This window comes from Phocoena phocoena, chromosome 7 (genome assembly GCF_963924675.1).
Source record: "Phocoena phocoena chromosome 7, mPhoPho1.1, whole genome shotgun sequence".
Lineage (NCBI taxonomy): Eukaryota > Metazoa > Chordata > Mammalia > Artiodactyla > Phocoenidae > Phocoena > Phocoena phocoena.
The window spans coordinates 59,267,658-59,284,084 of NC_089225.1; the positions used below are offsets into that span (position 1 = coordinate 59,267,658).

General features: G+C 39.9%; 1 protein-coding gene across 3 annotated transcripts in view; it reads right to left on the bottom strand.

The window, feature by feature from the left end:
- Positions 1-3,482: 3,482 nt before the first annotated feature.
- Positions 3,483-16,427, bottom strand: part of NFE2L2 (NFE2 like bZIP transcription factor 2) — a 34,344-nt gene continuing 21,399 nt past the window's right edge. For 2 of the 3 annotated variants that reach the window (XM_065880117.1, XM_065880118.1), the window contains exons 2-5: positions 7,168-7,434; positions 6,488-6,577; positions 5,626-5,817; positions 3,483-5,208 (exon numbers count right to left, since the gene is read on the bottom strand). In XM_065880117.1, the coding sequence (XP_065736189.1) occupies positions 3,976-5,208; positions 5,626-5,817; positions 6,488-6,577; positions 7,168-7,434 (1,782 nt within the window). In that variant the 3' untranslated portion in view covers positions 3,483-3,975. Of the gene's footprint in view, positions 5,209-5,625; positions 5,818-6,487; positions 6,578-7,167; positions 7,435-16,427 lie in introns of those variants that run through there. The other variant, XM_065880120.1, reaches the window with a different exon arrangement.

Below are 16,427 nucleotides of genomic sequence, written 5' to 3' on the forward strand. Positions count from 1 at the left end.
ATTACAAACTGCAATTAAAATTTTTTTGGAGGATTAGTGTTTTGCAAAAGCGGGGTCCTGTAAATACACTAGGTTAATTAAACTTGGAACTGAATAAAAAGTACCAAGGGTTGGGGAAAGAGCAAGGTAATAGGTAATACATGCCATTTTTTGCTTAATATATTTTCAATCAGATAATGGCAAGGGTGCATTAAACTGCATTCACCTGGTAGATGTTAAGTGGGCATGGTACTGAAAGCTAGGAAATAACGGATTTACCTGTATGTACTATTTTACTTCTGAAATTTACTGGTAATAAATGTGGATAGTGTTATGTATAAGGAAGTGGACAGCTTAATGAGAAATGGTTAAGTTTCACTACATCCATGTGTATAGCCATTACAATTAATAAGGGTTTATCACAAAGATGAAAAATTGTATCATATCAACTATATCTGAAAATTAGAATACACGGAATTTTCATTTTTAAAAATACATTGTCTATTTAGTCTATTCCACCAACAAATGTTGAGTAAACTGCATCAAAAGAACTGATAGGTTATTTGGATTTAATCTCAGTTTTCTACTCAATATCCTTATTTAGTAGGTATCAGAAAAATGCAATCAGGATTTTGTTTGAGATGCCAGATTTTGCCTATCGGGAAAAAGTTTAAGTTCAGAACTAACACGGTGGTTCGTGACCTTGATCAGGTTGTCTGGGGTTTCCTTTTTTATGCCATGCTCCCCTTGGCAGTTTGGTGATGGTAGCACACCTCTTAGAATGTTTTTTTTTATATGCGTTAAATGTTACTTTTAAGGTAGTTAACCAAAAATCAGGTTTGATTCGGTAATATGTACTCTTAAGTATCAGGTAAGGCTAGTGGTGTGTCTGACTTCTAACTTAGAAGTTGTGATGGTTAAGTGGTATTTTGAGATGCTTGGCAACAGCAATCTGATATTACCTGCTCTCGTAAGTGTGAAGGTTGTTAAATGGGATAATGCGTTTAAAGAGCTTAAGCTGGCTCTTAGGTCCATGGTCCCTAAAGATAGTATTCTTGGTAATAATCATGAGTACTGTTCTAAAAATGTGCTGAAGCGATGCCTAAATTTTGAAGGGTGACAAAGTTAATACCAATGGGAGGTTTTTTCCTCCACGTAGGATTAAAGTTCTTGTCTTTAATTTTTTTCCAGTTCTCAAAGTGTTAAAAAGCTGGAATTGGCCTGATAAATATCTTTAAAGTAAAAATGAGAATATTTTGTATATGTTCTGAGACTTAGAAGAATGGGTATGGAAGTATTATAAGGTACATTTGAGCAGCTACTCCACAGATTTCAAGAAAATCTCGGCAAGAATTTTATATAACAAATGCAGTGTCATGCAGTTAAGATTTCTAATAGGGTGTACCTCAATGTAAAAGGCATAGGTACACATTTTAAAATTAGGAACTGTTCAAGTAAAGTTTAACAGTTGGAGAGCCAAGTTTAATCTGAGGAGTCAGATAAACATTTCATGATCAAGAGGTGAAATCTTCTAGTCATGGGTCAGGATTTGTTAGATTTTAAAATTTTAGTTCAATGTAATGCAGCATGTATAGTACTTAAGAGTAATTTTTAGGCACTGAAAGGTTGTGGTCAGTTATCTTCAACTTGCAAAGTTCTGAAGTTTGACTAACGAATGTGTGAGTGAAGGCATCTGGTTTCATGATGGTAGAAATCTGGTCTGCCTAGGTGTTCTTCCTCCTTGTGTGTGGGGGGGAGTAGATAGTAGTAGGTGCAAGTTAACTCCATGTGCTCCAGATGGGGGCTGCTGTTAACAGATTGCCATCACTCCCACCCATAATTTTAAGGGCACTTTATTCGAGATGAGATTTTTGTCTTCTGAGGTTGAAAAAGTGATGTCTTCCAGGGATCTCTAAAACACCACTATGGGAAGGAATTCTTGACCACACAGGACAGATCACAGAATCTCCACATTTGAATGCCTAGATAGTCCTTGAAGTCGTTTTCAACCCTGAACTTTACAGTCGGCTGAGTCAAATTCTTATTAAGCTGGTTTGACTTTAGTTTCTTTCACTTGCAACTAAAAAGCATGCTAATAAAAGGCTGAAGAAAAAGGTCTCATTTATAGCGTGCTTACTATTAGCTAGGGTCAGTGCTTCTTGTGGAGTAATTCACTGCATACTTATTCCTGCTTTACAGATGAAGCAGCCTCGGTGCTTTGCCTCACTGGAGGTCATTCTTGGAAAATGGTAGCAGCCCAGGCAGTCTGGCTCTAGGGCCTGTGGACCTGTACACTATATTGCTCCTGATGGATTGATAGGACTTTTGGTGAATAACCTGCACGTAGTGCTTATTTTAAACATGCTGAGCCCTCAGATGACTTCCATTTACCCACTTCAAAATGAAACCAAGCAAGACGTGAATATCTGACCAAACGAAGAAAATGATCAGTGTTGTGAATGGTTTCTTGGGTGGCCTGCAGAGTCTCAAAATTTTGAGGGGCCTTGCTACTGTACCTGCTGTTTACATGTTTAAGCACTGGATATGTCCCAAAGTGAACTGGTTTTCCCACCTAAATCTTCTAGCCACAGTCTTAACCATCTCTGGGCAACTCAGTTCTTTCAGATGTTCAAGTCCTTGAGTCTACCTTCATTCTGCATCCATTCTATTGGAAAATCCTTTTAGTTCCTCCTTTGAAACATGCAGAATCCAGTGCCTTCTCACTTCTGCTATCACTCTAAACCAAGACACCATACTCCATGTGAATATTTCAGAGCCTCCCCATTGGTCTCCTACCTTTACCCTTTAGACTACTGCCGACACACAAGGCAGAGGAAACTTTTAACTTAGATGTTACCCCTACTTAACACTGCCCGTAGTTCTCCACAAGGTAAAAGCAAAGGTTATGAAGGCTTAAGGATCTGTGCCGTGTGCTTTTCTACTCAGGCACCCTTTTTCTCCCCCTGCATGTTAAGCCATATATTTTCTCAAACAGGCCTCAGAGCCTTCCAACTTCCTGTGTCTGTAATGCTCTGTTAGTAGGATGGTTCTCCCACACCTTCAAATGTATGGCATATACCTTGATAGGAGTAAAAGAACCGGTGTTTTCATGTCAAAGTATATAGAGCATTTTTTTTAGTTGAGATATATTTGCTGCTGAAGAGAAAGGGTTTTTTTTGCGGTACGCGGGCCTCTCACAGCTGTGGTCTCTCCCATTGCGGCCTCTCCCGTTGCAGAGAACAGGCTTCGGACGTGCAGGCTCAGCGGCTGTGGCCCACGGGCCCAGCCGCTCTGCGGCATGCGGGATCTTCCCAGACCCAGGGTGTGAACCCGTGTCCCCTGCATCGGCAGGCGGACTCTCAACCACTGTGCCACCAGGGAAGCCCGAGAAAATCTTTTTGATACACTCCATTTCCCTGTATCTCCTGTACCAACTTAGTGTAGTGCTTTCCATATTATTGTCATAAAAGATTGTGAATGAACTTCAAAGACATAATTTAATGGTCATAATATTCCTTTATTAGTACCAGCTTTTCAACTAAATTGTCTTTTGCTAGAGCTAAACAATTTAATATAAAAAATGCCATTTTTTTGTTCATACAGTATTTATTTAAAAAAGTACGTAGTGGTTAGTTTTGCAACAATTTGCTTTTAGCCAGATGTATCATATAAATCTACGAAAGTAACAAATGAGATAAAAACAGTATAAATAAGGAGTTTTTGTAGTATTTACATGTATATAGAAACTAGCCCCAATGGTGTTTTAAGAAATTAAGTTTGCAGTTAAAGTGAAACTACTGATTCAGCATACTGATAACTTATTTTAATGCTTCTTAAAGTTTTATATTTTCTACACTAGTTTTGACTATAATTTTGCATAGAATTACTTATAAAGTGTATTTCTGCATTTCACATCACAGTAGGAGCTTTTAGTATAACAGTACAACAACAACAAAAAAACCCCACTAGCTCAGAAAAGGTCAGATCTGCTCAAATCTAGTTTTTCTTAGTATCTGGCTTCTTACTTTTGGGAACAAGGAATACATTGCCATCTCTCGTTTGCTGCAAGGAGTATTCACTTGGGGAGTACGGCTTTCCATCTTCATCACGTAGCATGCTGAAGACTTCAAGATACAAGGTGCTGAGTTGTTTTTTCAGTAGATGAAGGCTTTTGTCGTTTTCTCCTTTTTCTTTGAGCAATTTTTCTTTTTCATCTTTTAAATGATCTAAATCTTGCTCCAGTTCCACTATATTTTCCAGTTTTCTTTTTCTGCAATTCTGAGCAGCCACTTTATTCTTACCCCTCCTACGTATGTCTCTAATTAATGCAAGTTGAGCCTCGTTGAATTGCTCCTTGGACATCATTTCATTGAAGTCATCAACTGGGAGGTTAATGATTTTTTCTACAGGGAATGGGATATGGAGAGCTTTTGCCCGTAGCTCATCTCTTGTGAGATGAGCCTCCAAGCGGCTTGAATGTTTGTCTTTTGTGAATGGGGTTTTTCGATGACCAGGACTTACAGGCACTTCTTTCTTTGGTGTATTTTCACACTGGGCATCACACACTGGAGCACTGTTCCTCCGAGATGATGACAAGGGTTGGACTGTATCCCCAGAAGGCCTTACTGGCTGTGTTTTAGGACCCTTCTGTTTGACACTTCCAGGAGAACTATCTATTTCTTCCATTTCAGAATCACTGAAGCCAAGCAGTGTGTCTCCACAGATGGTAGATTCCACTGAGTGTTCAGGTGATGCCATGCTAGGACTTGTGTTCAGTGATATGCCAGAGTCAGAATCATTGAATTCTGCTGTTGCACTTTCAGGGTGGTTTTGGTTGAAGGCTTTACAAAGTGATAGATCAGAGATATCAATGGGCCCGTTTAGAAGTTCAGAGAGTGACTGGCTTAAAGTAGCAGAGGAGGGCATGCTGTTGCTGGTACTGGGCTCTGCTATGAAAGCAGAATAAAATTCATCACCAAAATCTGTATTTACTGTGGCATTTGAATTTAATGAGTTCACTGTCAACTGGCTGGATTCTTCTGTGGAGAGGATGCTGCTGAAGGAATCCTGAAAAGCACTGAGAAAATGTGGACTGCAGTTACCTACTTCTTTTTCCAGTGAGGGGATTGATGAATAGAAATGATAATTGTTGTTAATTTCCACCAGTTTGGTTTCTGGACTTGGAACCATGCTAGTCTCAGCCAGTTTGTCACTTTGAATATTAAGACACTGCATGGAAAAGAAGTTTATACTATGTTAAGTCAAGGTTAAGCTATTTTTAATAGCTGATAATCCATATCTGATGGTAATCTCTCCCCACCCCCATTCACACCCGGCTCTTCTAGAATTCAGAGGTAATTCCCATTTCCAACAGATACTTATGCCTAAGCATATGTATTACTTTCAGAGTTCCCAGATCAGACTTCAGGTTTATAACCTGATCTGTCCCTCAAGACATCCAGTCCACTTAACTAACAAAAGTTCACTGAAGTGAGCATGGGCAGCTCTCATGACTAATTTAAAAGCACCCTCCAATCCTTCCTATAAGTAGGTGGCATATAAATAATAAATAACTGGAATGACTAATTTAAAGGGACTGAATATAAAATAGCATCTTTGGTATTTATTATATTAGATCTTAGTTACCTGTAATTCTGGAATGGATAATAGCTCCTCCCAAACTTGCTCAATATCCTGCTGCATATCGTCTAAATCAGCAGTGGCTAAGTGAAGGACAGCAGCTGCAGGTGACTGAGCCTGATTAGGAGCAATAAAGACTGGGCTGTCGATGTGGCTGGGAATATCAGGAACAAGTGACTGAAACGTAGCTGAAGAAACCTAAAATTGAGAAGGCATTTATCTACATGAATCTGCCACCAGCAGTGGATGGGTATGCTCCAAGGCCATCACAACATCTTAGACTGGAATTGGCTGCAGTTCTGTATTTCTCTACTTATAATGGGGACTTACGACTCCTATTTCTATATAATGAAACAAATGTTTTTGTCCTGCCCAGCTGACTCCACATTTACTAGCTTAATTGCTTTATCCTATGCATTTGAAGGTAAACGTCAAAATGGGTAAGAACAATCTTTAGAATTTAATTTGTATATATGTATGTAATACCTAGTATAGTGCTTCAGACAATAAACATTAAAATTGTTAACCGAAAAAGTCTTGGTTTACTACCCAGCTTGATTTTTACTCACCAAAATTTCTAAGTACCTATAACAAGAGAGTTAACTTGTTTCCACGGTTATGCTCACCCATCCCTCTGGCTATGCAGGAGTAAACGTTTTTGGTTTTGTATTATGTGGGGGAAGGAGGTGTGTCATTTTTTTTTTTTTTTTTCAAATCATAAAGTTACCTATAGGCTAAGGTTTCCTTGATAAAATTTGCTCCTGAAATAGTTTTCCTTTTTTTTTTTAAATGGAGCTACATCAAAGGGACCAATATACGATATGTTATGTATAGTTGTGGAGATTTGCTGTTAACTAAATGTTAATACCTCATTGTCATCTACAAATGGGAATGTCTCTGTCAAAAGCTGCATGCAGTCATCGAAGTACAAATCATCTGGTTTGGGAATGTGGGCTACCTGCATAAAAGGGAAAGACAGGAAGAAAAAAATTGTTCCGTGTTCATAAAATGTTTACAGTCTAGTTTTAGTCAAACATTCCTCTTGTTTCAGAAGTCAGTTTAGTATAGTAAAGAGCACAGAATCAAACCAGACTATCTAGTTTCAAATCTTGGCCCCTACCCCCCAATTTATTGCCCAGTTTTTGGGCAAGTTATTTAACCTCTTTGGGCTTCAATTGCTCATCTGTAGATAAAGTAGGATAATGGTAATTAACTCATAATTGTTGATTAAATCAATCAATATTTCAAGTACTTTAGTAGAACAGTACCTGTCACAGTACATGAATAATCCCTACTACAACAGTCCTACTACTGTCACTACTGTTGCAGCTATCTGATCCTTACAATTACATAATGTTTTTATAGCTTACAAAGCTCTTCCATGTAATTTATGTCTTCCTAATCCTTACACTGAGGTCAGTCAGTCAGGCACTGAACTCATCAGTAGGCTGAGGTTGGGAAATTGACTTAATAAGTTCATGAAGTAAAAGGCAAAGCTGGAACTCAAATCCAGATGTTTTACCTTCCCAAGAACTGAGTACCCTGTACCTGGGAGTAGTTGGCACATCCACTGGTTTCCGATGGGATGTGTTGTGCTGGCTGAACTGGGAGGAATTCACCTGTCTCTTCATCTAGTTGTAACTGAGCGAAAAAGGCTTTCTCTTGCTCCTTTTGCAGTTGTTCTTGTCTTTCCTTTTCAAGTTTTTTCTGTTTTTCCAGCTCATGCTCCTTCCGTCGCTGACTGAAGTCAAATACTTCTCGACTTACCCCGAGATCTATATCTTGCCTCCAAAGTATGTCAATCAAATCCATGTCCTATGTTTAAAACAAAAAAGGAAGGAGAGACCATGGTTAAAATAGTTTTAAAATGGCAGATATCACATAATTTACATTATGCCATTGCTAATGGTGGGGGGTAGGGAGATTACAAATAAAATCTGAATGGGAACACAGATCCAAAGTTCTGGAAGGGCAGTTAATTCTATTCAACATATGTATCTTTTTTTTTTTTTTTTTTAAATCACCTACAAACAGCTATCCAATGTAATCACTTATTACTTGGATTATTAACAATTTGGTGATGGTAGAGGTCACTAACAACAAAGTAACAAATGTTGCCCATTAACATTCTTGAATTAAAAGAAATCCCACTTATTTAATGGAATAGAGAAATTAGAGCAAGCACTCCAAGCCAATGGTTTATTATGAGAAGTGGAGTTTGGAAAACATGATTGAGCATGTGGAATTTTTCCCTAAACTTGCTTAGCAAATACCAGTTTACAGGGGAAAAAAAAACCCAAGTTAAACTGTCAACCTAGCAGTTGTGAAATATCACCTTTCATTTGGTCTTCGCTATAGTGGATTATCTTTTCCCCATCATTTCTCGCTACTTCTGTGTCTGTGGTTACTTATTAAAACAGTTTCCTCTTTTTTTTTTTAAATTATTTTATTTATTTATTTTTGGCTGAGTTGGGTCTTCGTTGCTGCGTGCAGGCTTTCTCTAGTTGCAGTGAGCGGGGGCTACTCTTCGTTGCAGTGCGCAGGCTTCTTGTTGCGGTGGCTTCTCATTGCCGAGCACGGGCTCTAGGCGCGTGGGCTTCAGTAGATGCGGCACACAGGCTCAGTAGTTGTGGCTCATGGGCTTAGTTGCTCTGCAGCATGTGGGATCTTCCCGGACCAGGGATCAAACCCGTGTCCCCTGCATTGGCAGGCGGATTCTTAACCACTGTGCCACCAGGGAAGCCCCAAAACAGTTTCCTCTTGACTTGAGTTTTAGCTCCTGAGGTATGAACAAATTAGTAAATTCAAGTCCTAGCAAATGGTAATCTTGTGTGGGTGAAGCAAGAGATTGCCAAAAGAACTGGGAAAGGGGTAGTGCCCACTAGTCTCACTCCTGAGAAATCGTAAATAACCCTCTTAATAACACAAACCAAAAAATGTGGCTCTAGGGGAGGATGGAAGGTAATATGTTCTAAGATATGGGGAGAATTGTACAATGAGGGAATGGTTATTTTGATTTATATTACAAGGCTAGGCTTAGGTTACCATGTCCATATTTTCCTAACCACACATGTGTCAAAAGCAATTTTTCTGATTTACAACTTTAGTTTTTGTAAAAGTCTGAACAGGTAGGAAATGTAAATCAGTTTCCATTTAACAAATCATCTGTGTTGAAAATAATGAGATGGAGACTGGAAAAACTGACAGAGAAAGGGAATTGGGATATGAAGGCCAGCAGACACAGTGTGTACAGACATCAAACTTTGTACTGCGGTTCAGACAGCAGTTGGCAGCACTGGGCTGCCCAGTGCATTTACGGCTCTACTACTTTCAGCCTCCAAAGGACAAAAAACAACATGGCTGTTGCTTCACTGAGCAGTCAGGCTATTTCACCCAACAAAGTACAATCACAGACCACCCAGCCTAGAGGCAGCCCAGCTAACTGGATAGTAGAGGCCACCTCTAGCCTTGATTGAAAGTTGGTGTTAGAATCTTAAATGCTATGAAACCCTGCTCATGAGGTTCATTACTCTAGCTTTGAACAGTATAACAGTATAACTTTGAACAGTATAACAAAGCACACACAGTAGGTATAATTAAAGCAGTATCTGTAGCTCTTCAGAACTGGCTAGGGTATACCTGTTTGTAAGCCAACATCTATTAAGGGCTTTCTATATATGCCAAGCATTGTTCTAAGTACTTCAGATATACACAAACCAACTCTCAAAACCACATAAAGAGGACATGTATCCCTATTTTACAGATAAGTATATTGAAGCTTAGAAAGAAGACGTACTACGAGAAAATGCCAGGACAGGGATATATACCCAGGCATGAGGACAATATGAGCCAGTCCTGGACTCCTGATTTTTAACCGCTAGCCCACACTAAAAATACGAAGTCTGATCACTGGACAGTGGTTCCTAAGTGGGGCAGGAAATAAAATCCATTGTTGTATATGTAGACTTTGCCTTGACGTATTGGTGGTGGGAAGAAGTGGCCATCACCACTTCGGAAGACTGGATTGAGCAAATGTCACCTGGATTATTTTCCTGGCCACAAGCAACAAAATAGGAGTCGTAGAGCATTCAGTCATACGTGGCTATCTTCTCAGGGGGCTCCCCACTAAAATAAAACATGAGAATTTCCATTTTAGAAATAATTTGTTTCCACTTTAATAGACATGTTTACACAAGGGTCATGTGAAAAGAGAAAGGCCCAAGATATAGAGAAACCTACCTTAAAATTCTAATTAGGTTGGGCCATATCTTCTGAGGGAATCTAGCTACAGCTGAGTTATCCTGTCTGGGCCATTCTCCAAACTGGAGCTAACGACCAAGGTGCTAAGGAGACGTTCAGGGTGTTCACTACTAAATGCTAGCACTAAAAATTAAGGAAATGCATACTCATGCTGTCTCAATTGAACTCTAGTTTCTCTATAAAATAAGCAGTACCTGTTGCCACCTCTCTCAAAAACTGACACGGAAAGTGCATTGAGCTCTTCAGAAGGTCAACAATAGAGAAACCCAAATACTTGTCCCTGCACCTGGGGGTCACTCTGCCACATCTGCCCTCACTTCCCCAGACTGCCCTAGGCCTGGGGCTTCTCCTTGTTCAGAGATCCCAGGATAAGAACCAGTACTCAGTTTTGACTTTTTCATGGAAGAACTGAAAGAGCACTGAAGAATTTATGTTGGAAACACCTCACAAATATGACTAGTCCAAAGTATTCCTAGAACCCAGAACTATGGATGGGAGGGAAATTTCTAATGTAATTTACTCTAAAATTGTCAGTGGCAATCACACCAAGAGTTGATACAACTCTGTTCTTTCCTTTTCCCCCCTTTCCTCCCCATCAGATGTCTTGAGTGGGTTTAGGTGTTTTAGCTATAAATTTAATATAATTGTTCCATCCTACCCCTACCATACGGATGTTGGTGGATCAAATGAAATGTAGAAGAAATTTCTCTATAAATGTAAAGTATATGTAAGTGTTGTTATGATCCCAACAAGAAGTAGGATGGGCCCTACTACTTGCTGTAAGTGAGACCAAGCTCCAGGCCAAAGGATAATAATGAAGTTACAGACAGAACTGTAGTGGGAGCCTTGAAACAACACTCAGTCATAAAGCTACTTGGTTCCTCCTCAGGGAAGGTCTGAAATTGACCACTAGGCATGTGAATCGTGTGTTGTAAATAAAAGTAAATAACATACACTTTCATGTAAACTTTTATGTACACACACAACACACTCTCGATTCCTGACATGACTACCGTTCAATGCACAGCTCCAAACCAATTCAGTGTTTTAAAATTTCCCATAACATAATTAGACAAGGACACATTGATGGATCCTCATCAACAAACAGGAAAAATAAAACACAAAATGTCATTTGGATCAGCTCCTGAGCACCTGTTCTTGTTATCTGATCTGAAACAATGCTGGACCCTGGGAGGTGGAGGGGCTCCTACAGCCAGAGCTGACCGTCTCCACCAGGAATGCCACCAAAAGATATTTCAAGTGACAACATCTAATTGTTCTTAATGAAGGCTGGGCAGCCTTCAATGAGATAATAGACAAAAACAGGTTTCAAAGTGTTCTCAGAGGTTTTCATTTTTAAGTTTATTTTTATATAATGTTTAATCTTGCCATGCGAGGTCTCTGAAAGAACACATCTGCTTAAAAAAAAAAAAAAGCTGAGTTTTAACCACTTTGAATTCCTTTAAAACAGATGTTCTGATCAAATTCAGAATTCAGTAACAAGGGGTTGCTTGTCATGGCCTTGATATATCATATACTGTGTTACTCAGATTTTCACATAAGTTTTGGAAGAAAAAACCTGCAGCGATTTGATATTGCATGAAATATTCAAAGCTTTATGTTGAAAATGAGAACAGCAGAAGTTTGTTGACCCACGACTCACTGGTGGGGAGCCCTGCAGGCCCAGGACTGTGTTCTGTGCTGACCTCAGGCAGTGAGCTGTCTTGAAGGAGCCCTGTGACTGGGCACATGACTTACTCCACAAATGACCCATCTCTGCAAAATTCCCGAACCATCTAAGGAAATAGCTGGGGTGGTGCCCATAACAAAACGGACAGTGTGGAAGGACAATGCCAGTGGAAGAATTAAACTGCTCTCCCACACTTCAACCTGAGGCACTTAGGAAGCATGGCTGCCCTGCAAGAGGGGAGATAAAAAGGGTCTGGGGAGGGAGAGGAAATGTATGGCATTTCAACAGGTATTTCCTTAAGCTTCCCAAGGGCAACTCAGGCACTGGCTGTGAGCCTTCACATGCCATATGGAGCAAATGCCGTCTGCCATACTTGGTGTCTGAATTTTTGTTGTTGTCCTTTTGCAATTCCTGAGTGTATTCCACGTTATGTTGCTAGCTTGGCTTCGACAAAATAAGACAATTTAATAAGAACGTAAATGTTTGACAATTCACGTTAAATCACCATCTGGCCCAATGGAAACAGTCATATTGAAAATGTCTCTCTCTATATATGTATCATCATTTGCCATCTGGGTAATCTGTTACGCATTTTATGGGAAATCTGAAGTTGGACTATTAACTCGTACCACTTTAAAACAAATGTCTTTGTTCCAGGATAAACAGAAGAAAGCCCTTGAACACAGAATCCCATAATAATATGTCTTTTGCAAGCCAATTTTAGTGCTTTCAACAAACAAGCATTTATCATGCTCAGATGATCCCCCCAAATCAGAAAAGATAAAGCAAAGATATCATCTCTTCCTAAATTAAAGCAATTCAGTAAACTAAGGCTTTAGAAAAGTATTTGAAATGAAAAATAAAATGGTTTTTATTATATACATTCAAATGTATAAATGAAGCTTGCACCTCCCAACCCCTTTCCCTACCTGCCCTCTCCCATCCTCTGTTTTGTCCAGAGGATGACGGGAAGGTGGTGGGAGGTTTCTTCTAAAAACAAATTTCACCAACAAACTTTTTTAAAAAATTGCACAGATAACTAACTTTGTAAACAGACAATGAAAACTGATCCTCACTTCCAATTTTACAGTATAAGTGTTAAGACAATGTCTCAAGTGATTCCTTTTTTTAAATTTTTTATTTTTATTTTTTTTACATCTTTATTGGGGTATAATTGCTTTATACAGATTCCTTCTTAAAATCATGTATTTCCATTAAGAAAATAATAAATCTTCTTTTAAAGTTTATTCTCCTGAGATCGATCTCTCCATCCAAATATTAACTACTGGCATTCAGAGTCTAAATTGCTTTTCTTTCATACATTTCAGTCTTTATATTATGCCCAGGTGGTTATATTATTCACCTAAAAGCTAAATCTGGTTTAATATTTTTTTCCATAGAAGCTGCTCAAATGTTTTTGGGCAAAACCGGATGGAACATGAATCTCATCCTACTGTCCTTTGAAGTATAAACCAAATTAAGAGCTATAGGAAAGTGCAAAAACAACTGAAGGCATGCTTGAATTCTGAAGAATTGATTGAACAACAACAAAGATCTCCTTGATTCACAAGGCTCTACTCTGCAGTCACAATCCTTACTCCTAAAGTAAAATGACACCAAGCAGGTGTGTTTTTAAAATACATCTCACTGATGACTATTCTATTTCATAAATATTTATCTGCCTGTTTACTTCTCTCCTGCTTCATTACAAGAAGATACACAAGACAAGGCCAACTGTTTTCTCAGACTTCTAGAGAAGGCAGATGAGATGACAGGTTATTCTCTATAGTCTGCCCACATTCAGGTACTTTTTTTGAGTCTACTGGACTGATTTGCTAACTTCTGAATATATTGCTGTAATAATTATGGAGCAGGTGATAAAAAACAAAGATCACAAAAAAACATATTTATATAGAATCACAGAATGTTAGAGATGGAAGGGGACTTACAGCCACCTAGGCCAAGTGTAAATGTCACTGGGTTAATCTGTGTTAACTACAGCTCCATTTTTAAAAATAACTGGCCTAGCAACCAGTTTCTATGTCAGCAGAGACTCCTAACAGGTAATAGTTACCACTAATCCAAGTTTTCCTTCTAGAGAAAACTTACCAGGGATTATTTCCTCAATCTTCAATAACTAGCAATTATTTTTGTTTTGCTTTGTTTTTTAATTTATTTTTATTGGAGTATAGTTGCTTTACAATGTTGTGTTAGTTTCTGCTGTACAGCAAAGTCAATCAGCTATAAGTATACATATATCCCCTCCTTTTTGGATTTCCTTCCCATTTAGGTCACCACAGAGCACTGAGTAGAGTTCCCTGTGCTATACAGTAGGTTCTCATGAAAATAGCAATTTTTAACAGCATAAAAAATCTCAAACACACATCAAGACATGAATTATTCAACAAGTTAAAACTCTAGGGGGACTTCCCTGGTGGTCCAGTGGTTAAGAATTCGCCTTCCAATGCAGGCTGCGCAGGTTTGAGCCCTGGCCAGGGAACTAAGATCCCACATGCCGCGGGGCAACTAAGCCTGCATGCTCTAGAGCCTGCGCGCCACACCATAGAGAAGACTGCGTGGCAATGAAGATCCCGCGTGCTGCAACTAAAGACCTGGCGCAGCCAAATAAATAAATTAAATTAAAAAAAAAAAAAAAAAAAAACTCTAGGGACTTCCCTAGTGGCGCAGTGGTCAAGAATCTGCCTGCCAATGCAGGGGACACGGGTTTGAGCCCTGGTCCGGGAAGATCCCACATGCTGTGTAGCAACTAAGCCCATGCGCCACAACTACTGAGCCTGTGCTCTAGAGCCCGCGAGCCACAACTACTGAGCCCACACACCTAGAGCCTGTGCTCTGCAACAAGAGAAGCCACAGCAATGAGAAGCCCGCGCACCACAACAAAGAGTAGCCCCCACTCGCCCCCGCTCGAAAGCCCGAGCACAGTAACGAAGACCCAACGCAGCCAAAAAAATAAATTAAAAAAAAACAAACTCTAAATCACAAATTTGCTATTCCCTGGATCACAGATGCATCCTTCTACCCTTTTGTCTTTCAGCTAAAAAATGGTCCAGTTTCCTCACAGTCCAGCTTGTTACTGTGTACAGACATTTTCATGGGCTGCTTCCTGTTCACAAACAAGTTTCTCAGCAATGACTCAATCTAAGAAATGTGATCCAGCCAGTTTACTGGAACTCTCACCCATTACGCTTGTCTGTACACTGTAAAGCATGATGCAAAGATAACAGCAAAACTGGAAAGTGAATAGACTAGGAACTTGGACTATTTTCTCAAGAGGCACATGTGTTTGGCCAAAAATAAATCATAAAGGACAGCTAATTTCCAAAATAGCAGGTGAGGCCACTGCTACGAAAAGTGGATGGATCCAACTTTCCCATGGGAAGTTTCATACCTGGATGCCAGCAGAGTTAATTTCTGGTTGTCTGTATTTAAGCAGGATGCTGCTGCTGGGCCTCGATCAAAGGGCTCATGCAAGGGTCAGTCACTATGTCAAGAGAATGGCTCGGTTAGATAAGCAAACTTCAGGACATGTTTTTTCTCATCTCTTCCCCATTTTGAAGAAGCCATGAATGTATTCAGTCCTGGATGCTGTCCTCTGCACATGAAAGGAACTTTGTGACTCGGTCTTCCATCACTATTAGAATGAGTCTACAGGAAAACACACACACCCATCTTACCAATATAACCTTCAGGTGCACTGGCTCTAACTCCCTAACTCACTTTACCTAACATACACTGAAACTAACCTAGCGTGGACTAACCAGGTCGTCAGATGTCTACCTTGAGCTCAAACAGCCCTGTTTGCTCACCCTCCTGCCCCTCCTCCTAAAGGGCAGCCCCCATGAGGGAGGGCAGTACCCTAGCACACTGGAACTACTGGGGCTCTTTACTGCCACTTCTGAACTTCCTCAGTGATCCTTCACCCTCTGTGGATCCTGCATTTGTAAGCAGAAATTATTTATTTCTATCTTAAAGCTCCTTTTCAGATTTAACTGCCTACAGTTAAGCTTTAAAAGCTAAGAATTGGGACAGTCACCCAGGCCTGCTGTTTCTTGCCGGTAGCCAAAGACCTGTGTGCCTGTGCTGGTGGTGGCAGTGATGAATTTTAGATACGTATGTATTATATACTGTAATATAGAAAGACTCTAAAACGTTTAGACTTTTTTCTTTTTTGTGCATCCTGTTAAAATACTTTCCAAAGCAGGGGGGGTCTTTAATTTCTTTTTTAGTGTGAAATTTTTGAGTATGAAACATTTCATACTAATAGCTAAAAGATCACTTCAGAATGGTGATAGTTATAATAAAGGTGCTGGTCAAGATTAACAAGATTTAGTGTCCATACTACCCTAAATGGATCATTAATCCAGCAACCCATCTACTACATGCATATAGCTTGCCATTCAGGTGCCAGGAACTGCGCTAGGTGCTGGGGACACAGAGATAAACAGAGGACAGTCTCTGATCTCAGTCTAGAGACTCAAGGAGAAACATGTAGGAGCCAAGGCAGCAAAGAGGAAGTGTCACTGAACTGCACAGAAAGACCTCACAGGAGTGACAACTGCCTTAAGTACGCCAGTCACAACTGCATGAACATGCCACCCGCTTTAACAAGGGGTAAGCCAGGTTTTTCCAAACATCTAGTCCACATGACTACCTGAAAGCAAAGGAGGTTTTGGAGTGGAGAACACAAACAACCCATCTCCACTCACTCTGCTTTCTTGGTCTCCCCTCTGGTGGCAGCAATCCCCCCACGCCTCCCCGTTTCCCCCCAGAGGCTCAGATCCTCCAGCACGAGGAAAATTCTCAGAGACTTCCTCCTCACATGTGGACTTTTCGGTCA